The sequence below is a fragment of the Dendrobates tinctorius genome, unplaced genomic scaffold (genome assembly GCF_039654945.1).
Source record: "Dendrobates tinctorius isolate UK_male_01 unplaced genomic scaffold, ASM3965494v1 ptg000082l, whole genome shotgun sequence".
Taxonomy (NCBI): Eukaryota; Metazoa; Chordata; class Amphibia; order Anura; family Dendrobatidae; genus Dendrobates; species Dendrobates tinctorius.
In genome coordinates this window covers 24,221,824-24,239,863 of record NW_027361750.1, presented here as the reverse complement: position 1 = coordinate 24,239,863, position 18,040 = coordinate 24,221,824, and the positions used below count along the sequence as shown (strand labels likewise).

General features: G+C 40.9%; 1 protein-coding gene across 1 annotated transcript in view; it reads left to right on the top strand.

The window, feature by feature from the left end:
* Nucleotides 1-17,801, top strand: part of XKR4 (XK related 4) — a 386,904-nt gene extending 369,103 nt beyond the window's left edge. The window contains exon 3 of the mRNA XM_073583985.1: nt 14,545-17,801. Within this exon, the coding sequence (XP_073440086.1) occupies nt 14,545-15,491 (947 nt within the window). The 3' untranslated portion in view covers nt 15,492-17,801. The remainder of the gene's footprint in view (nt 1-14,544) is intronic.
* The last annotated feature ends 239 nt before the right edge of the window (nt 17,802-18,040 follow it).

The window sequence follows — 18,040 nt, the reverse complement described above, 5'->3', positions numbered from 1 at the left end:
GGTCCCCAACACATCACGTTTTCAGGATTTCCTTAGTATTGCTCAGGTGAGAGAACCACAAGAAAGAATGTAGCGGAGGAACCAGTGCTCCTGTCACAGGCAGGTATTTTTCAGTAAGGATTTATGCCTTCACGGGAGCTGGTACAAAGCAGCATGGATTCTTACAAATCGTATTTTGTTGATGTTATTGCTTATATATCAAGCTCAGGCTAATAATAGCGTTAATGGTTGCTTTGTTTTCATTCCTAATTCAGGCATATTGAATACGAGCAAATTGAATTTGTAGGAAACAAAAAGAAATAAAATTAGAAAGGATTGAAAAATACTTAAAAAGTAGTTGGTAAGACCAGAGAAACCTCTAAATGTTTCTTAATTCTGCTTAATAGCTATGAAAGTAAAACCTAAATAATATAATAGAAAAAAAAGTCATTACTGCCTGTTAGACAGTCGTGATTAGATAGGAAATATATGCTAATAACATTGTGTGTCTGAAATTTTCTACAAAGAATTCAGACCCATGGACAGTGCATCCTGTGTTTTTAGCCCCTTTGGCCTTGTGCACACTTATTGCTCCCCTTCTGGCTTTGGCTTTCAAATACTGAGGTAAAAACTCGCCAAATTCTCAACATGTGAACGTGGCCTTAATGACGTTCCTTAGATTTAACTTAAGGCCACCGGCCATGTGCCGATGTTGAGAGTTAAGGGGGCTTTACACATAGCGATATCGCTAGCAATATCGCTAAAGCGTCACCAATTTTGTGACGCAGCAGCGATATTGCTAGCGATATCGCTACATGTGATACTTACCTCCGACCGGCTCCCTCGCTGGTTATCGGTGATCGCGCGAGAAAGTCCTGGGCCGTTTCTCATCGGCCACTTCCTGCTGGGCTTCCTGCTGGCGCTGACGAGCGACACGTGGTCGCGGGCAGAAGATGTCAGGATCTCCGTGTCTGACAGGTGACAACCGCTGCTGCGTCGCTGCTGAGATCTGCCTGTTTGGCAGCTCACTAGCGACCATTTAGCGATGCACCAGCGATCCTGACCATGTCGTATCGTGGTCGGGATCGCTGGTGCATCGCTAAATGTAACGGGGCCCTTAGGCGAGTTTTTACCTCAGTATTTGTAAGCCAAAACAAGGAGTGGGTGATAAATACATGATAACACAAGCCCCACTCTCATAAATAAAACACACAGGAGACAGACTTTAAGTTTGGAATAAAATGGCCGTGGAGTTTATTTTGAGTTACTCAAAAAACAATTTTATTTCATCATAACAATTAAAATATTAAATATACTCATAACTGAATTAAATTATTACTCTCATTACCCAATCCACCCTAAAACAGGGAGATTTTCCCACAAATAAACGACACAACAATACAGATAAATACTTTAAAAAGGGCGGGAGGGATCTTGAATCTTCTTGAGGTAAACTGACAAAAACGGCTCAGAACAACTATTATATACCCACAATTCTTCCTGCTCATTCCCTGGCAGCCAATCAAATCTTCAAAAAAGAGCGGGAAACACAGCTGCCTCAAAAACCAGCAAAAACCTGCTCGTGCTATTGCACAGCTTACTGTAAATATTAACTCTTTATGTTCCATAACTTACACCATCTGACTCAACATACAATTATCAGTTACGGGAGCCGTGTTATCATGCGACCCCCTTGTTTTCACTAAGAGGAGGGCGTTCAGAAGTGGTGACGTGTTTCTATTATACTTTTCCTCTGATTGTTCCTCTCCTGAGTTTGGATTACGAATACTGAGGTAAATAACTCACCAAACACTGAACGTGTGCACATGGCCTTAGGCTTGCTTTGTTTTTTAATCTCTTCATTCTGAAAGCTACAACTATTTTGTTCCATTACCCTAGCCATATAATGATGTCTGTTGTGTCAGATAACTTATTTTTTTCATTTGGGGGGGGGGATATTGAGTGGAGTAGGTAGAAAAAAAACAAACAAACGTTGGTTTTGCAGATTTCACCGTGTTGAATAAATGGTATATTAAAAATAACATGTCTTTCTTCAACATTGCTTTCTGAGGACTTGTTTTTGAAGACCATCTGTAGTTTTCATTGGCGCAGTTTTTAAACTTTGACTGTATAATTATTATTTTCCCCTCTGCCTAAAGTTTGAATTGGAATGGGGACCGTGGTTTGTGGTGCAGACTGTATGATGATGTTCCTCTGATTCCTTTTAGGGCTCATTTAAATGTTAGTAATTTTCCTAATAAGCAAAATAACGGACCCATTCATCAGCGTTTGGTCTACAGTATGTGTCATACGGTCTATGAATTTGGTACTGAAGAATCCTAGAAAGGAGCAAAAGTGCACACAATAGGGCAGTACCATTTAAAAAGACCACCACTGAGGGGGCGGTTGCACTTACCTGGTGGTGTGTGTGTTGCACGTTGCTTTGTAAGCTGTATTATATAGGCATTTTCCCCTATAGGTACCATAGGACATCACTCAGAATCACTAATTCTCCATATTACGTAAATGTGTGTCAAGGTACAAGCTCCATGCATTGAGGAGCGGAGTAGATTAATATATCATTTTGCTAGAAAAGATTCAGTATATCCTGTGTTTTCATCCTCTGCTCTTTCTGGGATTTTCAGTCCAGTGGACGGTCCTATCAGTGACTGACAGCTGTCTCTATACGCACACTGATACAAGGAAAGCTGTCAGTCACTGATAGGGCCGCCCACTGGACCCAAAACCCCCAAATAACAAAGAGTTAAATGATTAAAGCACAGGTTATGCTGAATCTTTTGTCAAAAAATGTTACGTCAGTGTACTTGGCTCCTACTGCTCTGTAATATGAAGGTGATTGGACTGCATTTTTATGGTGACAGGTTCCCTTTAACCCCTTACCTACAATTGACGTAATATTCCGTCCATGTGACCATGGACCTAATTACCATGGACGGAATATTACGTCATCGCGATCAGCGGCGCCCACGTGGTGAGCGCCGCTGATCGCGGCCGAGTGTCAGCTAATTATCATAGCTGACACCCGGCACAATGTGTCAGGGGCGATCACGGACCGCCCCCGATACGTTAACCCCTTGCACACCGCGATCAAACACGATCGCGGTGTACCGGGGGTTAAAGGGAAGCATCGGCAGGGAGGGGGCTCCCTCCGTGCTTCCCTGAGCCCCCCACAGCAGCGCAATGTGCAGCGCTGCTGCAGGGGGCTCCTTTCCTGCAGGTCCCCGGATCCAATATGGCGACGGAGACCTCCGGGGGCCTGCAGGAAGCTGGCTTCCTCAGTGCCTGCAAAGCGCAGGCATGAGGAAGCCTGTGCAGTGCCTGTGACAGATCGCTGATCTGTCACAGTGATCTGTGATGTGACAGATAAGCGATCTGTCACAGGACAGTTATGTCCCCCCTGAGACATTGTAATAAAGTAAAAAAAAATTAAAAAAAAAGTGTAAAAATAATTTTAAAAAATCGCTAAATAAATAAAAAAAAAAAAAAAAATATTCCCCAATAAATTCATTTTTTGGAAATAAAAAAAGAAAAACAATAAAAGTACACATATTTGGTATCGCCGCGTCCGTAACGACCCGCCCTATAAAACTGTCCCAATAGTTAACCCCTTAAGCGAACCCCTTAAAAAATAAAAATAAAAAACGAAGCAAAAAATAATGATTTATTATCATACCGCCGAACAAAAAGTGCAATAACGCGCGATCAAAAAGACGCATATCAATATCCATGGTACCGCTGAAAACGTCATCTTGTCCCGCAAAAAACGAGCCGCCATACAGCATCATCAGCGAAAAAATAAAAAAGTTATAGCTCGCAGATTAAAGTGATGCAAAAATAATTATTTTTTATATAAAATTGTTTTCATTGCATAAAAGCGCCAAAACATAAAAAAACGACCTAAATGAGGTATCGCTGTAACCGTACTGACCCGAAGAATAAAAACGCCTTATAAATTTTTCCGCACCCGGAACGGCGTAAACGCACCACCCAAAAGAAATTCATGAAACGATGGTTTTTGTAAATTCTGCGTCCCAAAAAACGAAATAAAAAGCGAACAAAAAGCGTCACGTGCCCAAAAATGGTACCGATAAAAGCGTCAACTCGTCCCGCAAAGAATAAGACCTCACATGACTCGGTGGGTCAAAATATGGAAAAATTATAGCTCTCAATATGTGGTGATGCAAAAACTATTTTTTACAATAAAAAGCGTCTTTTAGCGTGCGACAGCTGCCAAACATAAAAACCGCCATAAATAGTAAATCAAACCCCCCGTTATCACCCCCTTAGTTAGGGAAAAATAATAAAATTAAAAAAATGTATTTATTTCCATTTTCCCATTAGGGTTAGGGCTAGGGTTAGGGCTAGGGTTAGGGCTAGGGTTAGGGTTAGAATTAGGGGTTTCCACTATTTGTGCACATCAGGTGCTCTCCAAACGCAACATGGCGTCTGATCTCAATTCCAGCCAATTCTGCGTTGAAAAAGTCAAATGGCGCTCCTTCCCTTCCAAGCTCTGCCATGCACCCAAACAGTGTTTTACCCCCTCATATGGGGTATCAGCCTACTCAGGACAATTTGTAAAACAACTTTTGGGGTCCTATTTCTCCTGTTGCCCTTAGGAAAATAAAAATTTTGGGGCAAAAATATCATTTTTGTGGAAAAAATTTTTTTTTTTATTTTCACGCCTGGGCGTTTTAAACTTCTGTGAAGCACTGGGGGGTTCAAAGTTCTCACCACACATCTAGATAAGTTCCTTGGGGGGTCTAGTTTCCAAAATGGTGTCAATTGTGGGGGGGTTTCCACTGTTTTGGTACATCAGGGGCTTTCCAAACGCGACATGGTGTCCGATCTCAATTCCAGCCAAAAAAGTCAAATGGCTCTGCTTGCCTTCCGAGCTCTGCCATGTGCCCAAATAGTCATTTACACCCACATATGGGGTATCAGCGTACTCAGGACAAATTGCACAATAACTTTTAGGGTCCTGTTACCCTTGGGAAAATAAAAATTGGGGGTGAAAAGATCATTTTGTGGAAAAAATATGATTTTTTAATTGTACCGCTGTACATTATAAACTTCTGTGAAGCCCTTGTGGGTTCAAAGTTCTCACCACATATCTAGATAAGTTCCTTAGGGGGTCTAGTTTAAAAAATGGGGTCACTTGTGGGGGGTTTCCACTGTTTAGGTACATCAGGGGCTTTCCAAACGCGACATGGCGTCCGATCAGAATTCCAGCCAATTTTGCATTGAAAAAGTCAAACGGCGCTCCTTCCCTTCTGAGCTCTGCCATGCGCCGAAACAGTGGTTCCCCCCACATATCAGGTATCAGCGTGCTCAGGACAAATTGCCCAATAATTTTTGCAGTCCAATTTCTCCTGTTACACTTGGTAAAATAAAAAAAATTGAACCTGAAGTAATTTTTTTTGTGAAAAAAAGTTAAATGTTAATTTTTTTTAAATATTCAAAAAATTCCTGTGACGCACCTGAAGGGTTAATAAACTCCTTGAATGTGGTTTTAAGCACCTTAAGGGGTGCAGTTTTTAGAATGGTGTCACTTTTGGGTATTTTCTATCATATAGACCCCTCAAAGTGGCTTCAAATGTGATGTGGTCCGTAAAAATAAAATGGTGTTGCAAAAATGAGAGATCGCTGGTCAACTTTTAACCCTTATATCTTTCTAACAAATAAAAATTTTAGTTCCAAAATTGTGCTGATGTAAAGTAAACATGTGGGAAATGTTACTTATTAACTTTTTTGTGTGCCATATCTCTGTGATTTAAGGGCATAAAAATTCAAAGTTGGAAAATTGCGGAATTTTCAAAATTCTCGCCAAATTTCCATTTTTCTCACAAATAAACGCAAGTTATATGAATGAAATTTTACCACGAACATGAAGTACAATATGTCACGAGAAAACAATGTCAGAATCACCGGGATCCATGAAAGCGTTTCAGAGTTATTACCTCATAAAGGGACAGTGGTCAGAATTGTAAAAATTGGCCCGGGAGTTAACGTGCAAACCACCCTTGGTAGTGAAGGGGTTAAGGAAACAGTAAGCCATAGTGGATGGAAATTCACTCATGAACCTGCTTCATTTACTGCTCACTAATTACCTTTAATCCAGAGCACAATGTGGATCAATAACCTTTGTGTCTATTAATAAATTACTAGTCTGTCTAATTACAGTTACATTAGTGCGGGTTTTTGAAAAACCCTTTTGAAATGTTCAGATAACTAGGACACAAATGAATTATATGTTTCTTTATTCCACCTATGACAATGATCCCTGTACAGAACATGGAATTGAGAGCAAAACTAGATCATTATTTCCATTAAATAACACACTGACATACTGTATGTATGTGAGCATGATAAAACGCAGAGTGTGAACGCAAACAGTCCAACCTTTTATCTAGCTGTCTTGTTAAAGATGAAGGCAAAAAGCTGCGTTCCTCCGGTGATTCGGGAGGCTGCTTGCACGCTCTATGGAGCTACATGCTGCAGCAGTGACACCACAACTGGGCCGAGCGATCATGTTGATGTCACCATAAGATCACTGAGCTCAGCAATTGTTTGCAGCGGTCACATCCTCTAGTAATGACATGTCCATTGCAGCATTGTCAATAGAGACTGGGAGCTTTGACAGAAAGGTGAAAGTGGAGGGGTAAGGGGTAGGTACATTTTGTCATTTTTAAGCAGAGGGTACCTATAAGTAAAGTAAAAAATATTGATAAACCCCTTTAAATGGGCTATCTTTTCAAAGACAACTTCTTTAGTATGAAAGTCGCTGTGACTAGCTGCCATCGGCTGATCATGTTACCTGTGGTATGTGTGGTATCACGTGAACCATGGATCATCCAACTCCACCAAAGCAACCCTGGCTGCCGAGTAGGGGCATAGAAATCTCTGGGCGGTACTGTGGTTGGCTCTAATTTGGCTTATAGAGGAGGGTTCTGGGCTAGTAAGACCATATGTGCTAATAGGACGTAGGGTGTACAATGAATGTCTTCATCAGACATCCCCTTTAAGTTGCACATACCTTGATTGTCTTCAGAATGTCTTACTTCATCAAGAATGAAGGCCTTTCATAGCCTCTCTGGCACACTGACAGCTATGGGCGTTTCTACAGAGTATTGTGTGTGTCCCAATTACTAATGATAATATAATATAAATGATAGCCTTCTCCCTCTGCTTAAGGGAGATATACAGATAATAAAGGGCAATGGTGGTGAATGTGCTGTCCCCTGCAGTTCTGCATGGTATTATCCGTTTCCTTCTGCTTCTAAAGGCAGTGATTTCAATAATAGCCCGTATTAGGTTTATCACTCTAAGGCTAGTATTTTCTTAATAACATATAATACATGGAAATGTATACCGAAAACTTGTACTGCAGAGACTATGAACAAAGCATGAATGCCTACTATTTATGACTAGAAATAGGCCCGATGCTATCGCATCGGGAGTGCGGTGAAACATACACGTCACCGCTATTCCCCACGGAGGCGCAGTAACAGCCACGACATTACCACGCATGCGCGGGTAGAGTACGCAGTTGTGGCTGTTACTGCGCATGCCCAGGAATAGCGGAGACGTGTATGTCACTTGCGCAAGTGACACTGTCGTGGTGCCTTATGGGATTCGGGGACAGCGGCCGTAAGTCCCAACTGGCGATTATATTATAAGATAGTCAAATTGGAGTACCCCTTTAATGTCTGATGCTGCAGCACCATCTACTGGGATGGAAAGCAGGAATCCTCTGCAGAGAACATTGACTGCTCTCCTCATGGTGGTGTAGCAGGTTTCCATACTGATATCTGCACGTTGGCATCCATGCCAGTGTAAAACTCAGGGCTGTGGGTGAGCTCATCAGCAGCCCAGCCTCCAGCTCATGTCAGTTCTCCTGCTGTAATTATCCAAGCAGCAGCAGTAGGAGCAGCAGCAGCACTCTCCCCCCAGCATCTCCTATACACTGCAGACTGCCAGGCGCTGCTCTGCAGATCAATACTGGACGAAGACAGGAAGGTCATTGCTGCCCACGCTGCAGCAGGCACCGCTGCCACCCTGCCCGGCTCTTACCCACACCGCATGCCTAGGAGGAAAGTGTCTGACGGGATCTTAAACTTCCTGTCTGCGTTCCAAGCCTCACTACCACTTATGGCAGCTGGGCTGAAGGACCTGTGATGACGTCAGGACCATGTGACGTGTGGGCGAAGTCTGACTTCTGGTTGTGCTGCTGCACTGTTGTCAGCAAGTGGCACTGCTGCGGTGCCTTATGGGATTCAGGGACAGCAGCCAACTTGTGATTATGTAGATAGATATTTAAAGGGAATCTGTCAGCAGGTTGTTAATATCTAATATGAGAGCAGCACGATGTAGGACCATAGACACTGATTCCAGTGATGTGTCACTTACTGGGCTGATTGCTGGAGTTTTAACAAAATATCTGCTTTATCTGCTGCAGTTCTACAAGTTCTCTTAATGCTGGCAGATCTAACAAGTTCTCTTAATACTGAGCTCTCTATAACCCCGCCCACACCACTGATTGGCAGGTTTATGTGTACACTGTGCATAGACAGAAAGCTGCCAATCAGCTTTGTGGGTGGAGTTATACAGAGTTCATGACTATGGAGGACTACATGGTACAAGACAGCTAGTCCTCTAGTGATAATCTCTTGCTGATAAAACTGTTTTTATTGAAAGTACAACAACCAATAAGTGACACATCACTAGAATTGTGGTATCTTCTCCTACATTATGCTGCTCTTAGATTAAATAACTAAAACCTGCCAACAGATTCCCATTAATCTTGAGTATGTAGTCATAAAGACAGCCTACCATCCCCACCCTATACACTTTGCATATCATTAAAAAAATCACTGAATAACAATCCTTTGTAAGGAATTAAATGATTGTTACAAAAAATGTTATTCAATTCAGTAACCATTTATTTTACGTCTTGACAATGTATAGTAAATTGAAAGATTATGCCAGTGTAATGAAATTATGCTATTTCTGTAGGATATGCCATCACTTTCGGAATAGTGAGGGTCTGTGTTTTGGGACCCCATTGATCCTCGGAATAATGGACCAAAAAGTTGGTTTAGTGCTGCTCCTCTTGTCTGTCTTCCCCAGTGATGACTGGCTGTATCACTGCTCCTCTTGTCTGTCTTCCCCAGTGATGACTGGCTGTATCGGGAACTGTAGCACAAACCCATTCAAATGAAGTTAAAACTAAGACGGGAACACAGCACTCAGCTTTCATTCCCAGGATTAGTGCAAGCTCCAGTGGATGCACCTCCACTGGTTATAAAATTATGACCAATCGTCGCAATGTGCTTTCACTTTGTATTCTTTTAAAAATTAGTGTACCAAAGGCAGTATGATTGTAGTCTCAGACTACACAAGATTTGTATGTAGTCTGTAACCATGGAGATCCATAGGATCCTTATTATTCACTCGGCAGCTGAAGATTTGTAATTAGTACTTTTTTGAAAGTTTCTTAAAGGGAATCTGCCTTGGGTATTTAAAGAGAATTTTTTTTTTATTTCATAAATGAATAGTACAAATTAAAATAAGCAACTTTGTAATATATTATCAGATAATTTAGGTTATTTGTCCTTCTAGACTGATTTTTCAGTCTCAAGTTCATGAGTAAAATCTGTATTCAGTGAAGACATATTTTCACATTACTGAGATGGATGACAGTTGGTGCAAATAAAGTTCTATGAATGGGGAGAAGGGGGCTCGAGGCAGACATTCATCTGCAAATTTAGCTGAAACAACAGTTACAGTTCTCAGAACTGTATGAGCACAAACTGTCATCTCCTATCTCAGTAAGGCCGGGATCACACATGCGAGAAACTCGGAAGAGCCTCGCATGTTAATACCCGGCACTGCCGCCGGCACTCAGGAGCAGAGCGTGCGGCTCCATGTATTGCTATGCGCAGGGCAGTTTCTAGGGAATTTTGCCAACAGGGCGAACATCGAAAAAGCCCCCCCCGAACATTAACATGCTGAATACTTTAGATAAACTTAGATAAACGTGTCTTACCTTTGCATCAATCCAATCCTCGAAGGTATCAAAGTTCAAAGGCCACAAGTTCAACCCCCCCCCAATATTACACAAAAAAACAGCAGGCTATGCACCACAGATATTACCACAAAATCCCCTCCCTCCCAATATAACAAACACAAACAGCAGGGTAAACACCCCAGATATTGCCCCCAAACTCCCCCCCCCAATATTACACACAAAGACAGCAGGCTAAGTACCCCAGATATTGCCAGTGCCAGCCCACAACCCTCCCCCATATTACACAAAAAAACAGCAGGCTAAGTTAAGCACCACAGATACTGCCAGCAAACAACCCAAGATATTATAAGCAAAAACATCAGGCTAAGCACCCCAGATCATGCCACAAAATACCGCAATACAGAATACCTCAATCCGGGCCAGGCACGGATATAGCAGCAAAGACCCTGGATCCAAACAGCAGCGATCAGGCAGCGTCCATCTCTCACTATCCTTCCTGTGTGAGAGCGTGGGGGCGTTCCTCGGCCAGTCGCAGAAGCAGAGGAGCTCAGGAGCAGGCAAGTGAGTCATAGGAGTGAGTGTGACGTCACTCACTTACACTATCTCCGTGCACGGCGCCCTGCTGGCTGAGCCTGTCACTATGAATGATTATTTTCTGCCGGCAGCCAGCTGTTTCAGGGAGGGGGGTTATCGCGCGCCTGGCTTGGGTGGCGCCCCGAGCGATCGCACCCTCCGTCCCCCCCTAAAAACGGCCCTGGCTATGTGGCCGCCTGCTCCGATCCGAGTGCCGGCGGCAGTGCCGGGTATTAACATGCGAGACTCATCCTAGTTTCTCGCATGTGTGATCCCGGCCTAATGGGGAAATCTGTATTCACTGAAGACAAATTTTACTCACAAATTGAAAATTTGTGAAAGTTCAGTCTAGGAGGAGAAAGAAGCAAATTTCTCTGATAAAATATGTTGCAAAATTTATTTTTTCACATGGTTTATATAAAAAAAATTAAAACGGTGGTTACTCTTTACGCCCCGAAACTTCCATTAGCCTGTTGTTCAGGATGTCAACAGGTTTTTTTTTGCTGTGTTTTGCTGAATCTTCTAGAATATATAATATGTAAAAACATCACACACCATTGACACTTTGAACACTGAAATCATAATAATAATCCAGTACAACAGGAGACATGGAGGGGGCTGTAGGATAGCAACAACCCTGCAGCAGGACCGCTACCTCCTGTGCAAGGAAGAACAGGAGGAGTGGAGCCAGAACCCTGCAAAATGAGGTCATACAGTCACGTGGATGTCACACACACTACTGAGCATCATTTCCTTGTCTTGAGGCATTTCCACTGAAGTTAAATCAGCCTGTAAATTGAATTTCCACTTTGATTTTGAATATCATTCTAAATCCCAACCTACATGGGATATAATATTTTTGATTTATATTGATCATTTTTATGTTTTATTGTTCTCAGCGCATTTCACTATGTAATGAATAAAGATTTGCAACTGGAATATTTCATTCAGGGATATCTAGGATATGGTATTTTAGTGTTCCCTTTATTTTTTGAGCAGTGTATAAAATTAACTCATACAATGAACACAGAAAAAAGAGAAAATAAATTGAAATGCCAGAATTGCATTGTTTTGGCCACTGCACATTCCTAAATAGCATGCAAGAAAAAGTGATCAAAATATTGTATGAATCCAAAAAATGGTACCCCCAAAAACATCAGTTTGTCACACAAAAATCAAGCTCTAAGACAGTTCCTAGGAAAATTTAAAGATAATGGCAACACAAACAAAAAATTTGGCTACTTAAATATTTAAAAAAAAAAACTATTTGGTAACAATCTCAGCCACATTGGAAATCGTGCTGTCAGGTGATTTTTTACCACTCTGTAAACAGCATTAAAAAAGAAAAACAATGACGGAAACATTTTTCATCTTCATTTGGAAGTTTTCCTAATTTTCAAATATTGTATTTTTCGGATTATAAAATGCATCAGATTATAAGATGGACACCAAATTTTGGGGTGGAAAAAGTTAATTTTTTTAATAAAACCGTCCGCCGTATAATCTGGTTTAATGTTAGATTACTTGGGGGTTGTCGGCGGTAGAGCGAGCTCACAGGAGCAAGGTTCACTACTTCAGGAGGTCGGTGGCGACGACAGGAGTGGGGAGATGCTGCGTGCCCCATCCTCTCAGAAGGGTCGCTTATTCAGGAGGACTGCGATGGGAGTGAGGTGATGCTGCAGGCCCCATGCTCTCAAAAGGGTCGCTTATTCAGGAGGACTGCGATGGGAGAGGGGTGAGGCTGCAGGCCCCGTCCTCTCAAAAGGGTCGCTTATTCAGGAGGACTGCAGTGGGAGTGGGGTGATGCTGCAGGCCCCGTTCTCTCAGAATAGTCGCTTATTCAGGAGGACTGCGGTGGGAGTGGGGCGATGCTGCAGGCCCCATCCTCTCAGAATGGTCGCTTATTCAAGAGGACTGCGGTGGGAGTGGGGAGATGCTGCAGGCCCCGTCCTCTCAGAAGGGTCGCTTATTCAAGAGGACTGCGGTGGGAGTTGGGAGATGCTGCAGGCCCTGTCCTCTCAGAAGGGTCGCTTATTCAAGAGGACTGCGGTGGGAGTGGGGAGATGCTGCAGGCTCTGTCCTCTCAGAAAGGTTGCTTATTCGGAAGCACTGCGGCGGCAGTGGTTCGATGCTGCGGGCCCCGCCCTCTCAGAAAAAGTCTGGGTTGATCGGAGATCCCCTCTCCCGTACATCTCTCTGCGGTGGGCTTCGGGAATTTTGGCGTCAGATGTTGAGAGATGACATCTTGTCTCCTGTTGTAAAATAAATGATGTTATTCAAAGCTACAACTTGTCCCGCAAAAAACAAGATCTCATATCGCTATGTTGACAAAAAAATGAAAATTTTATGGCTTTGGGAAGAAGGGGAGGTAAAAACAGAAGCGCAGAAATGAAAAATCTCCTGATCATGATGGAATTATTTATTATTATATAGAAAACTATTAAGTTAAAAAAAACACAGAAAACGGCAAAACATAAAATAGTCACATCAATAATAAAAACTAGATAATTCTAATTATAATTTGCTTGGGATATTTTCACTGTGTAACATTTGAAAATTTTACTGTCTGACAGACATTAGATATTACATCAGGGCTGTGGAGTCGGAGTCGGAGTCGTGGAGTCGGAGTCGGTGATCATTTTGGTGGAGTCGGAGTTGGAGTCGGTATAAAATAGACCGACTCCGACTCCTAAAATATATAATAAATTGGGTACATTAATTCAATGCAGGATGTGCTGAATATTTTTTCATAGGAGTTTGGGAAAGTTATGAAATGTCCTATAAATGGCTGTTATATTCCTGATCTAAGGCTACATTCACACACAGCGTTTTTCCTGTGTTTTTTGAGGATACGTTTTTCAGCTGCAAAAGTTGATCATCTTTTTAAAAAACTGCATCACCTGAAAGGTTTTTGAGCTCATAGATAATGTTACTCAATAGCAAAAGCAGATTAGAAATCTGCTCTATCTATCCATTTATCCATATCTGTCTATCCATATCTTATCTGTACCAAAAAGAATGAAAACCGGGTAGTACACTAATATATATTCTGTTCTATCTAAATATCTTGATTATTGGATCATAAAAATGATTAAATGTCTGAGGTTCACATTGTACTACAATAAATTTTTCACTTAAATATAAGCAATATGTGTGGGAGTCGTGGAGTCGGAGTCGGAGTTGGAGTCGGAGTCGGTGTAAGGGAAATTGAGGAGTCGGAGTCGGAGTCGCAGGTTTGGCTTACCGACTCCACAGCCCTGTATTACATTCTTTCGCTATTCACCATAACCTTCCAGACTAACATCCTTCAAAAATAAATAGGCTAACAAACGCAGCTATGCTGACAAGAATAATGAAAAAAAATCATTAAAGAGTAAACTTTTTTAATGTAATTATCCACCAGATATTGCAAAATTTCCTCCTTTTTACTTAATTCTTTCTCAATCACTGTTCTACATGCTCAGTTCATGTTCCTTTAGAAGCTGCTTTCAACTGCTGCTCAGCAAAGAGCCCTACAGTATATTCAGTCTGTGTAAGGGAATTCCCATCTCGGTATGGGCGTCCGAAGCAGAGAGGATCAGACAGGAGAATTCCAATACAAAGACTTTTTGAATACAGTGTAGAGATCTCTGCTGAACAGCAATTGAAAGCAGCTTTTAAAGGAGCGTGAATTTGCATTGAATCATCAGTACAGCATAGTGTTTAAGAGAGGATAAATCAAAATAGGGTAATGACATAGATTACAAAAATTCATAACATACGTAGAGGATTATTAAATTAAAAAAAAGTTTAGTAACTCTTTGAGCAACATATAATTTTCAATTCCATTGAGATGAATAATAATTCAATAGATAAGTTTTATGTATAATTTGAAAAATCTTAAAAGTAAATATTTATTTTATTTGATGTGTTTCTAACTCATGGTTTTTTTTTTCATGTTTCAGGTCTGACTGCTGCTGCTTCCCTTGTGTCCTTGGCATGGGCTTTGGCATCTTATCAAAAGGCATTACGGGATTCAAGAGATGACAAGAAACCCATCAGCTACATGGCTGTGATCATTCAATTTTGCTGGCATTTCTTTACCATTGCAGCAAGAGTTATAACATTTGCTCTATTTGCCTCAGTTTTCCAGCTCTATTTTGGAATATTTATTGTCCTTCATTGGTGCATAATGACCTTCTGGATTGTGCATTGTGAAACGGAATTCTGCATAACTAAATGGGAGGAGATTGTGTTTGACATGGTGGTTGGAATAATCTATATCTTTAGCTGGTTTAATGTCAAGGAAGGAAGGACACGGTGCAGGCTGTTCATTTATTACTTTGTCATCCTTTTGGAGAACACTGCCTTGAGTACCCTGTGGTACATATATAAGGCCCCCCAAATCCTGGATGCATTTGCTATCCCAGCACTGTGTGTAGTGTTTAGCAGCTTTTTAACTGGTATTGTTTTTATGCTTATGTACTATGCCTTCTTTCATCCTAATGGACCTAGATTTGGGCAGTCACCAAGCTGTGCTTGTGAGGACCCCGTAACTGCCTTTCCTTTGCCTCCCGAAGTGGCTTCAAACACTCTAAGATCTATGTCTAATAACCGGAGTGTTGCCATTGATCGAGATCAAAAATTTTCCGAAAGAGATGGCTGCATGCCAGTATTTCAGGTGAGGCCAACAGCCCCTTCAACTCCATCCTCAAGGCCTCCAAGGATTGAAGAATCTGTAATTAAAATTGACCTGTTTAGAAACAGGTATCCAGCCTGGGAAAGACATGTATTGGATAGAAGTCTACGTAAGGCAATTTTAGCTTTTGAATGTTCACCTTCCCCACCTCGGCTGCAGTATAAAGATGATGCACTTATTCAGGAACGTCTGGAATATGAAACAACTTTGTAACGACAAAAACGGAAAACTCCAAAAAGAACAAAAATCGAGGACTTCAAAAAGCTGCAAACCTGAAAGATAAAACTTGATGACCCTTGGTGGCTCATAGTAAAGTCTTTACCAGAACTGATCTACAAGCCATGGCTAGTGAAGGTCATGGAAACCACTTTATATGGCTATTCATCATGATTATCATTCTTACCATAATATGATAAGTAGAGAAAATTGCTGACGGTTCATTCCATGATCATTGAATAGGAGAACTTCTATGTAAAGAGAACATGAAACCAAGGGCAGAAAAGCTAGAGGATGTAGACAATGTGTTGTCTAGTACTGTGTTACCAAACCTTCATGTAGGTACCATAAATGTCTTAAGAAATGTAAAGTCTACAACCTAAAAAAAAGTTGTCATTTGACAACCGGCAATCTCTGCGCTTCAGGTCTTTGCACACCAAAGGTAAATGTGGTGATGGATGCTACTAAAGTACATGATAGATGTCCCTTCTAGAGTATGTTTTCTAAATCACACACTCTACAGTAAGTGCAATAACAAAAAATGCTAACAAATGCCCATAATTAACTATTACTTCTGTAGATCAGATCTTTTAAGGGCTGAGGAACTTTATCAAAAGCATGGCCCTGGGTCATAAATCATCTCCATTCTGTCTATGAAATACATATATTTTGGTCTAGTGTGCCAGCAGAAATGGTGAGCATTTGGTTAATGTGTCACTACGTGAAGAAAATGTTAATGAAAACCTTTGATGCCATAGGAAAAAGAGACATAAATGATAATCATGATGATATACCCAGTTAGCAAAAAAGTAAAGATGTGTAAACTAAATGTGTATAATGTTAGTGGAACGTTTTATGGTGAAGAAACAAAAGCAATTAGTTCATTGTACTATACAGGGGATCAGATTCAGGACTCTGAATGCATGGCTCTGTGTGATTTATGCAGGTATGATAACTAAACAAAAGCGAACTGAAGCCGTACCCTCCTAGTGCCAAACATTACATAGTGTACATGGTTGCTCTTGTTGCCTGATGAACACAGAACATGTGGCATGATGAGCCATGCAAGAGTAGGAAGCCAGAAGGTGTATATCAGTTCTCCATATGTACAGACAGCTCACCTTTTATATCTATAACTAAGTAAAATGATGACTTTTAGAGGCTTCTGGGTCGTCTACTAGTAAGTATACACAGTGCCGTAGAATAAATTACATTTGTGGAAGATCATTCTGGTCCTAGTCAAGAATTGTTTTCATATTAATATAGAACCACACAGAAACAATTGTCTCTTTAGGTTCAGGCCTGCACAAAAATATCATCTTAAAGTATATCCTAATGGTGCTTTCAGTTGTAAGACGCAACCTTGTTGCAAGACCCAAGAGTTAACTCTTATTTTTTACTGGTTTACTTACAGTAAGGTATTATTTTGTAGACTGTGGGGTTTTCGTGTCGCTCTGCAATCTACATTCATAGATCAACTGTGTTAATGCAGTTTGGTTGGTAGAGTTTAAATCTGCTGTTATTGCAGCTGAACAGATTCCTCAATCTGATTTTATCCTCATTGTATTGAGAATGACTCTGTTGATCCATAGTTACACGTGGCTACAGCCAACTTGTTTTATTGCAATGCCTTTCTCCAGTCCTCAGCACTTTGAGAGCACAAATGCTGACTGAAAGCACGTAACAGTATACAAAAATATCAAATTTATCAGAATACAGTCAGGTCCATTCAGGTTCATACAGTATTCACAAAAAGGTGCTGTACCATAAATGGTTGGGGGTCTGTGTGATGTTTATGTCAGTTTCATACCTTGCAACTGTGAAAGTAGTCCAATGTAATGTTAAATAGCATTGTTCAATGTATAAGGTTTGTCCCCCCTGGTCAAATACAGATAAAAACCATGCAAAAATTCTGCTGCTGAACTACATTTTCCATGATATTCAAGTGATAATCCACTCATGGATTCTTGAGATCTCTTATAGATGAATTTTATTATCAGCTTTGGATATAAAGTTTCTTAGATTAGTCAATGGTTTAGATCACTTTTCAATTTATTTGCCAAAAGCTACTGTCATTAAAATCTTTGCTCAGTTTCTAGTAGTCATAAAGGGCTTGGCCCATATAACAACTTACTACACAACCAAAGAATGGGTGATACATCGTTAATCACTATGACTGGTCATGTATAGGAGATAAATGTTAGCACAGCCAAAATAGGGAGGTGCCACACAGTAGGTTACCAAACCTTATAACTAAGTATCAAATACCGGGCACACTCAGGGATTTTTGGTGCAAAAAATAAGAATTTTAATAAATACAGTAGCCACTAGTTACAAACGTTTCGGTCGTGATAGACCTTCATCAGTGTACTACAACAAAAGATGAAGTGCAAGATAATAATTAACAAAAGTATATACAAATACACAGGTCAAATAAGTGCAATAATATGTATATAGAGTTCTCCATGAACTCTATATACATATTGGATTGTCCTTCTTAACGGTTGTTTACATATTATTGCACTTATTTGACCTGTGTATTTGTA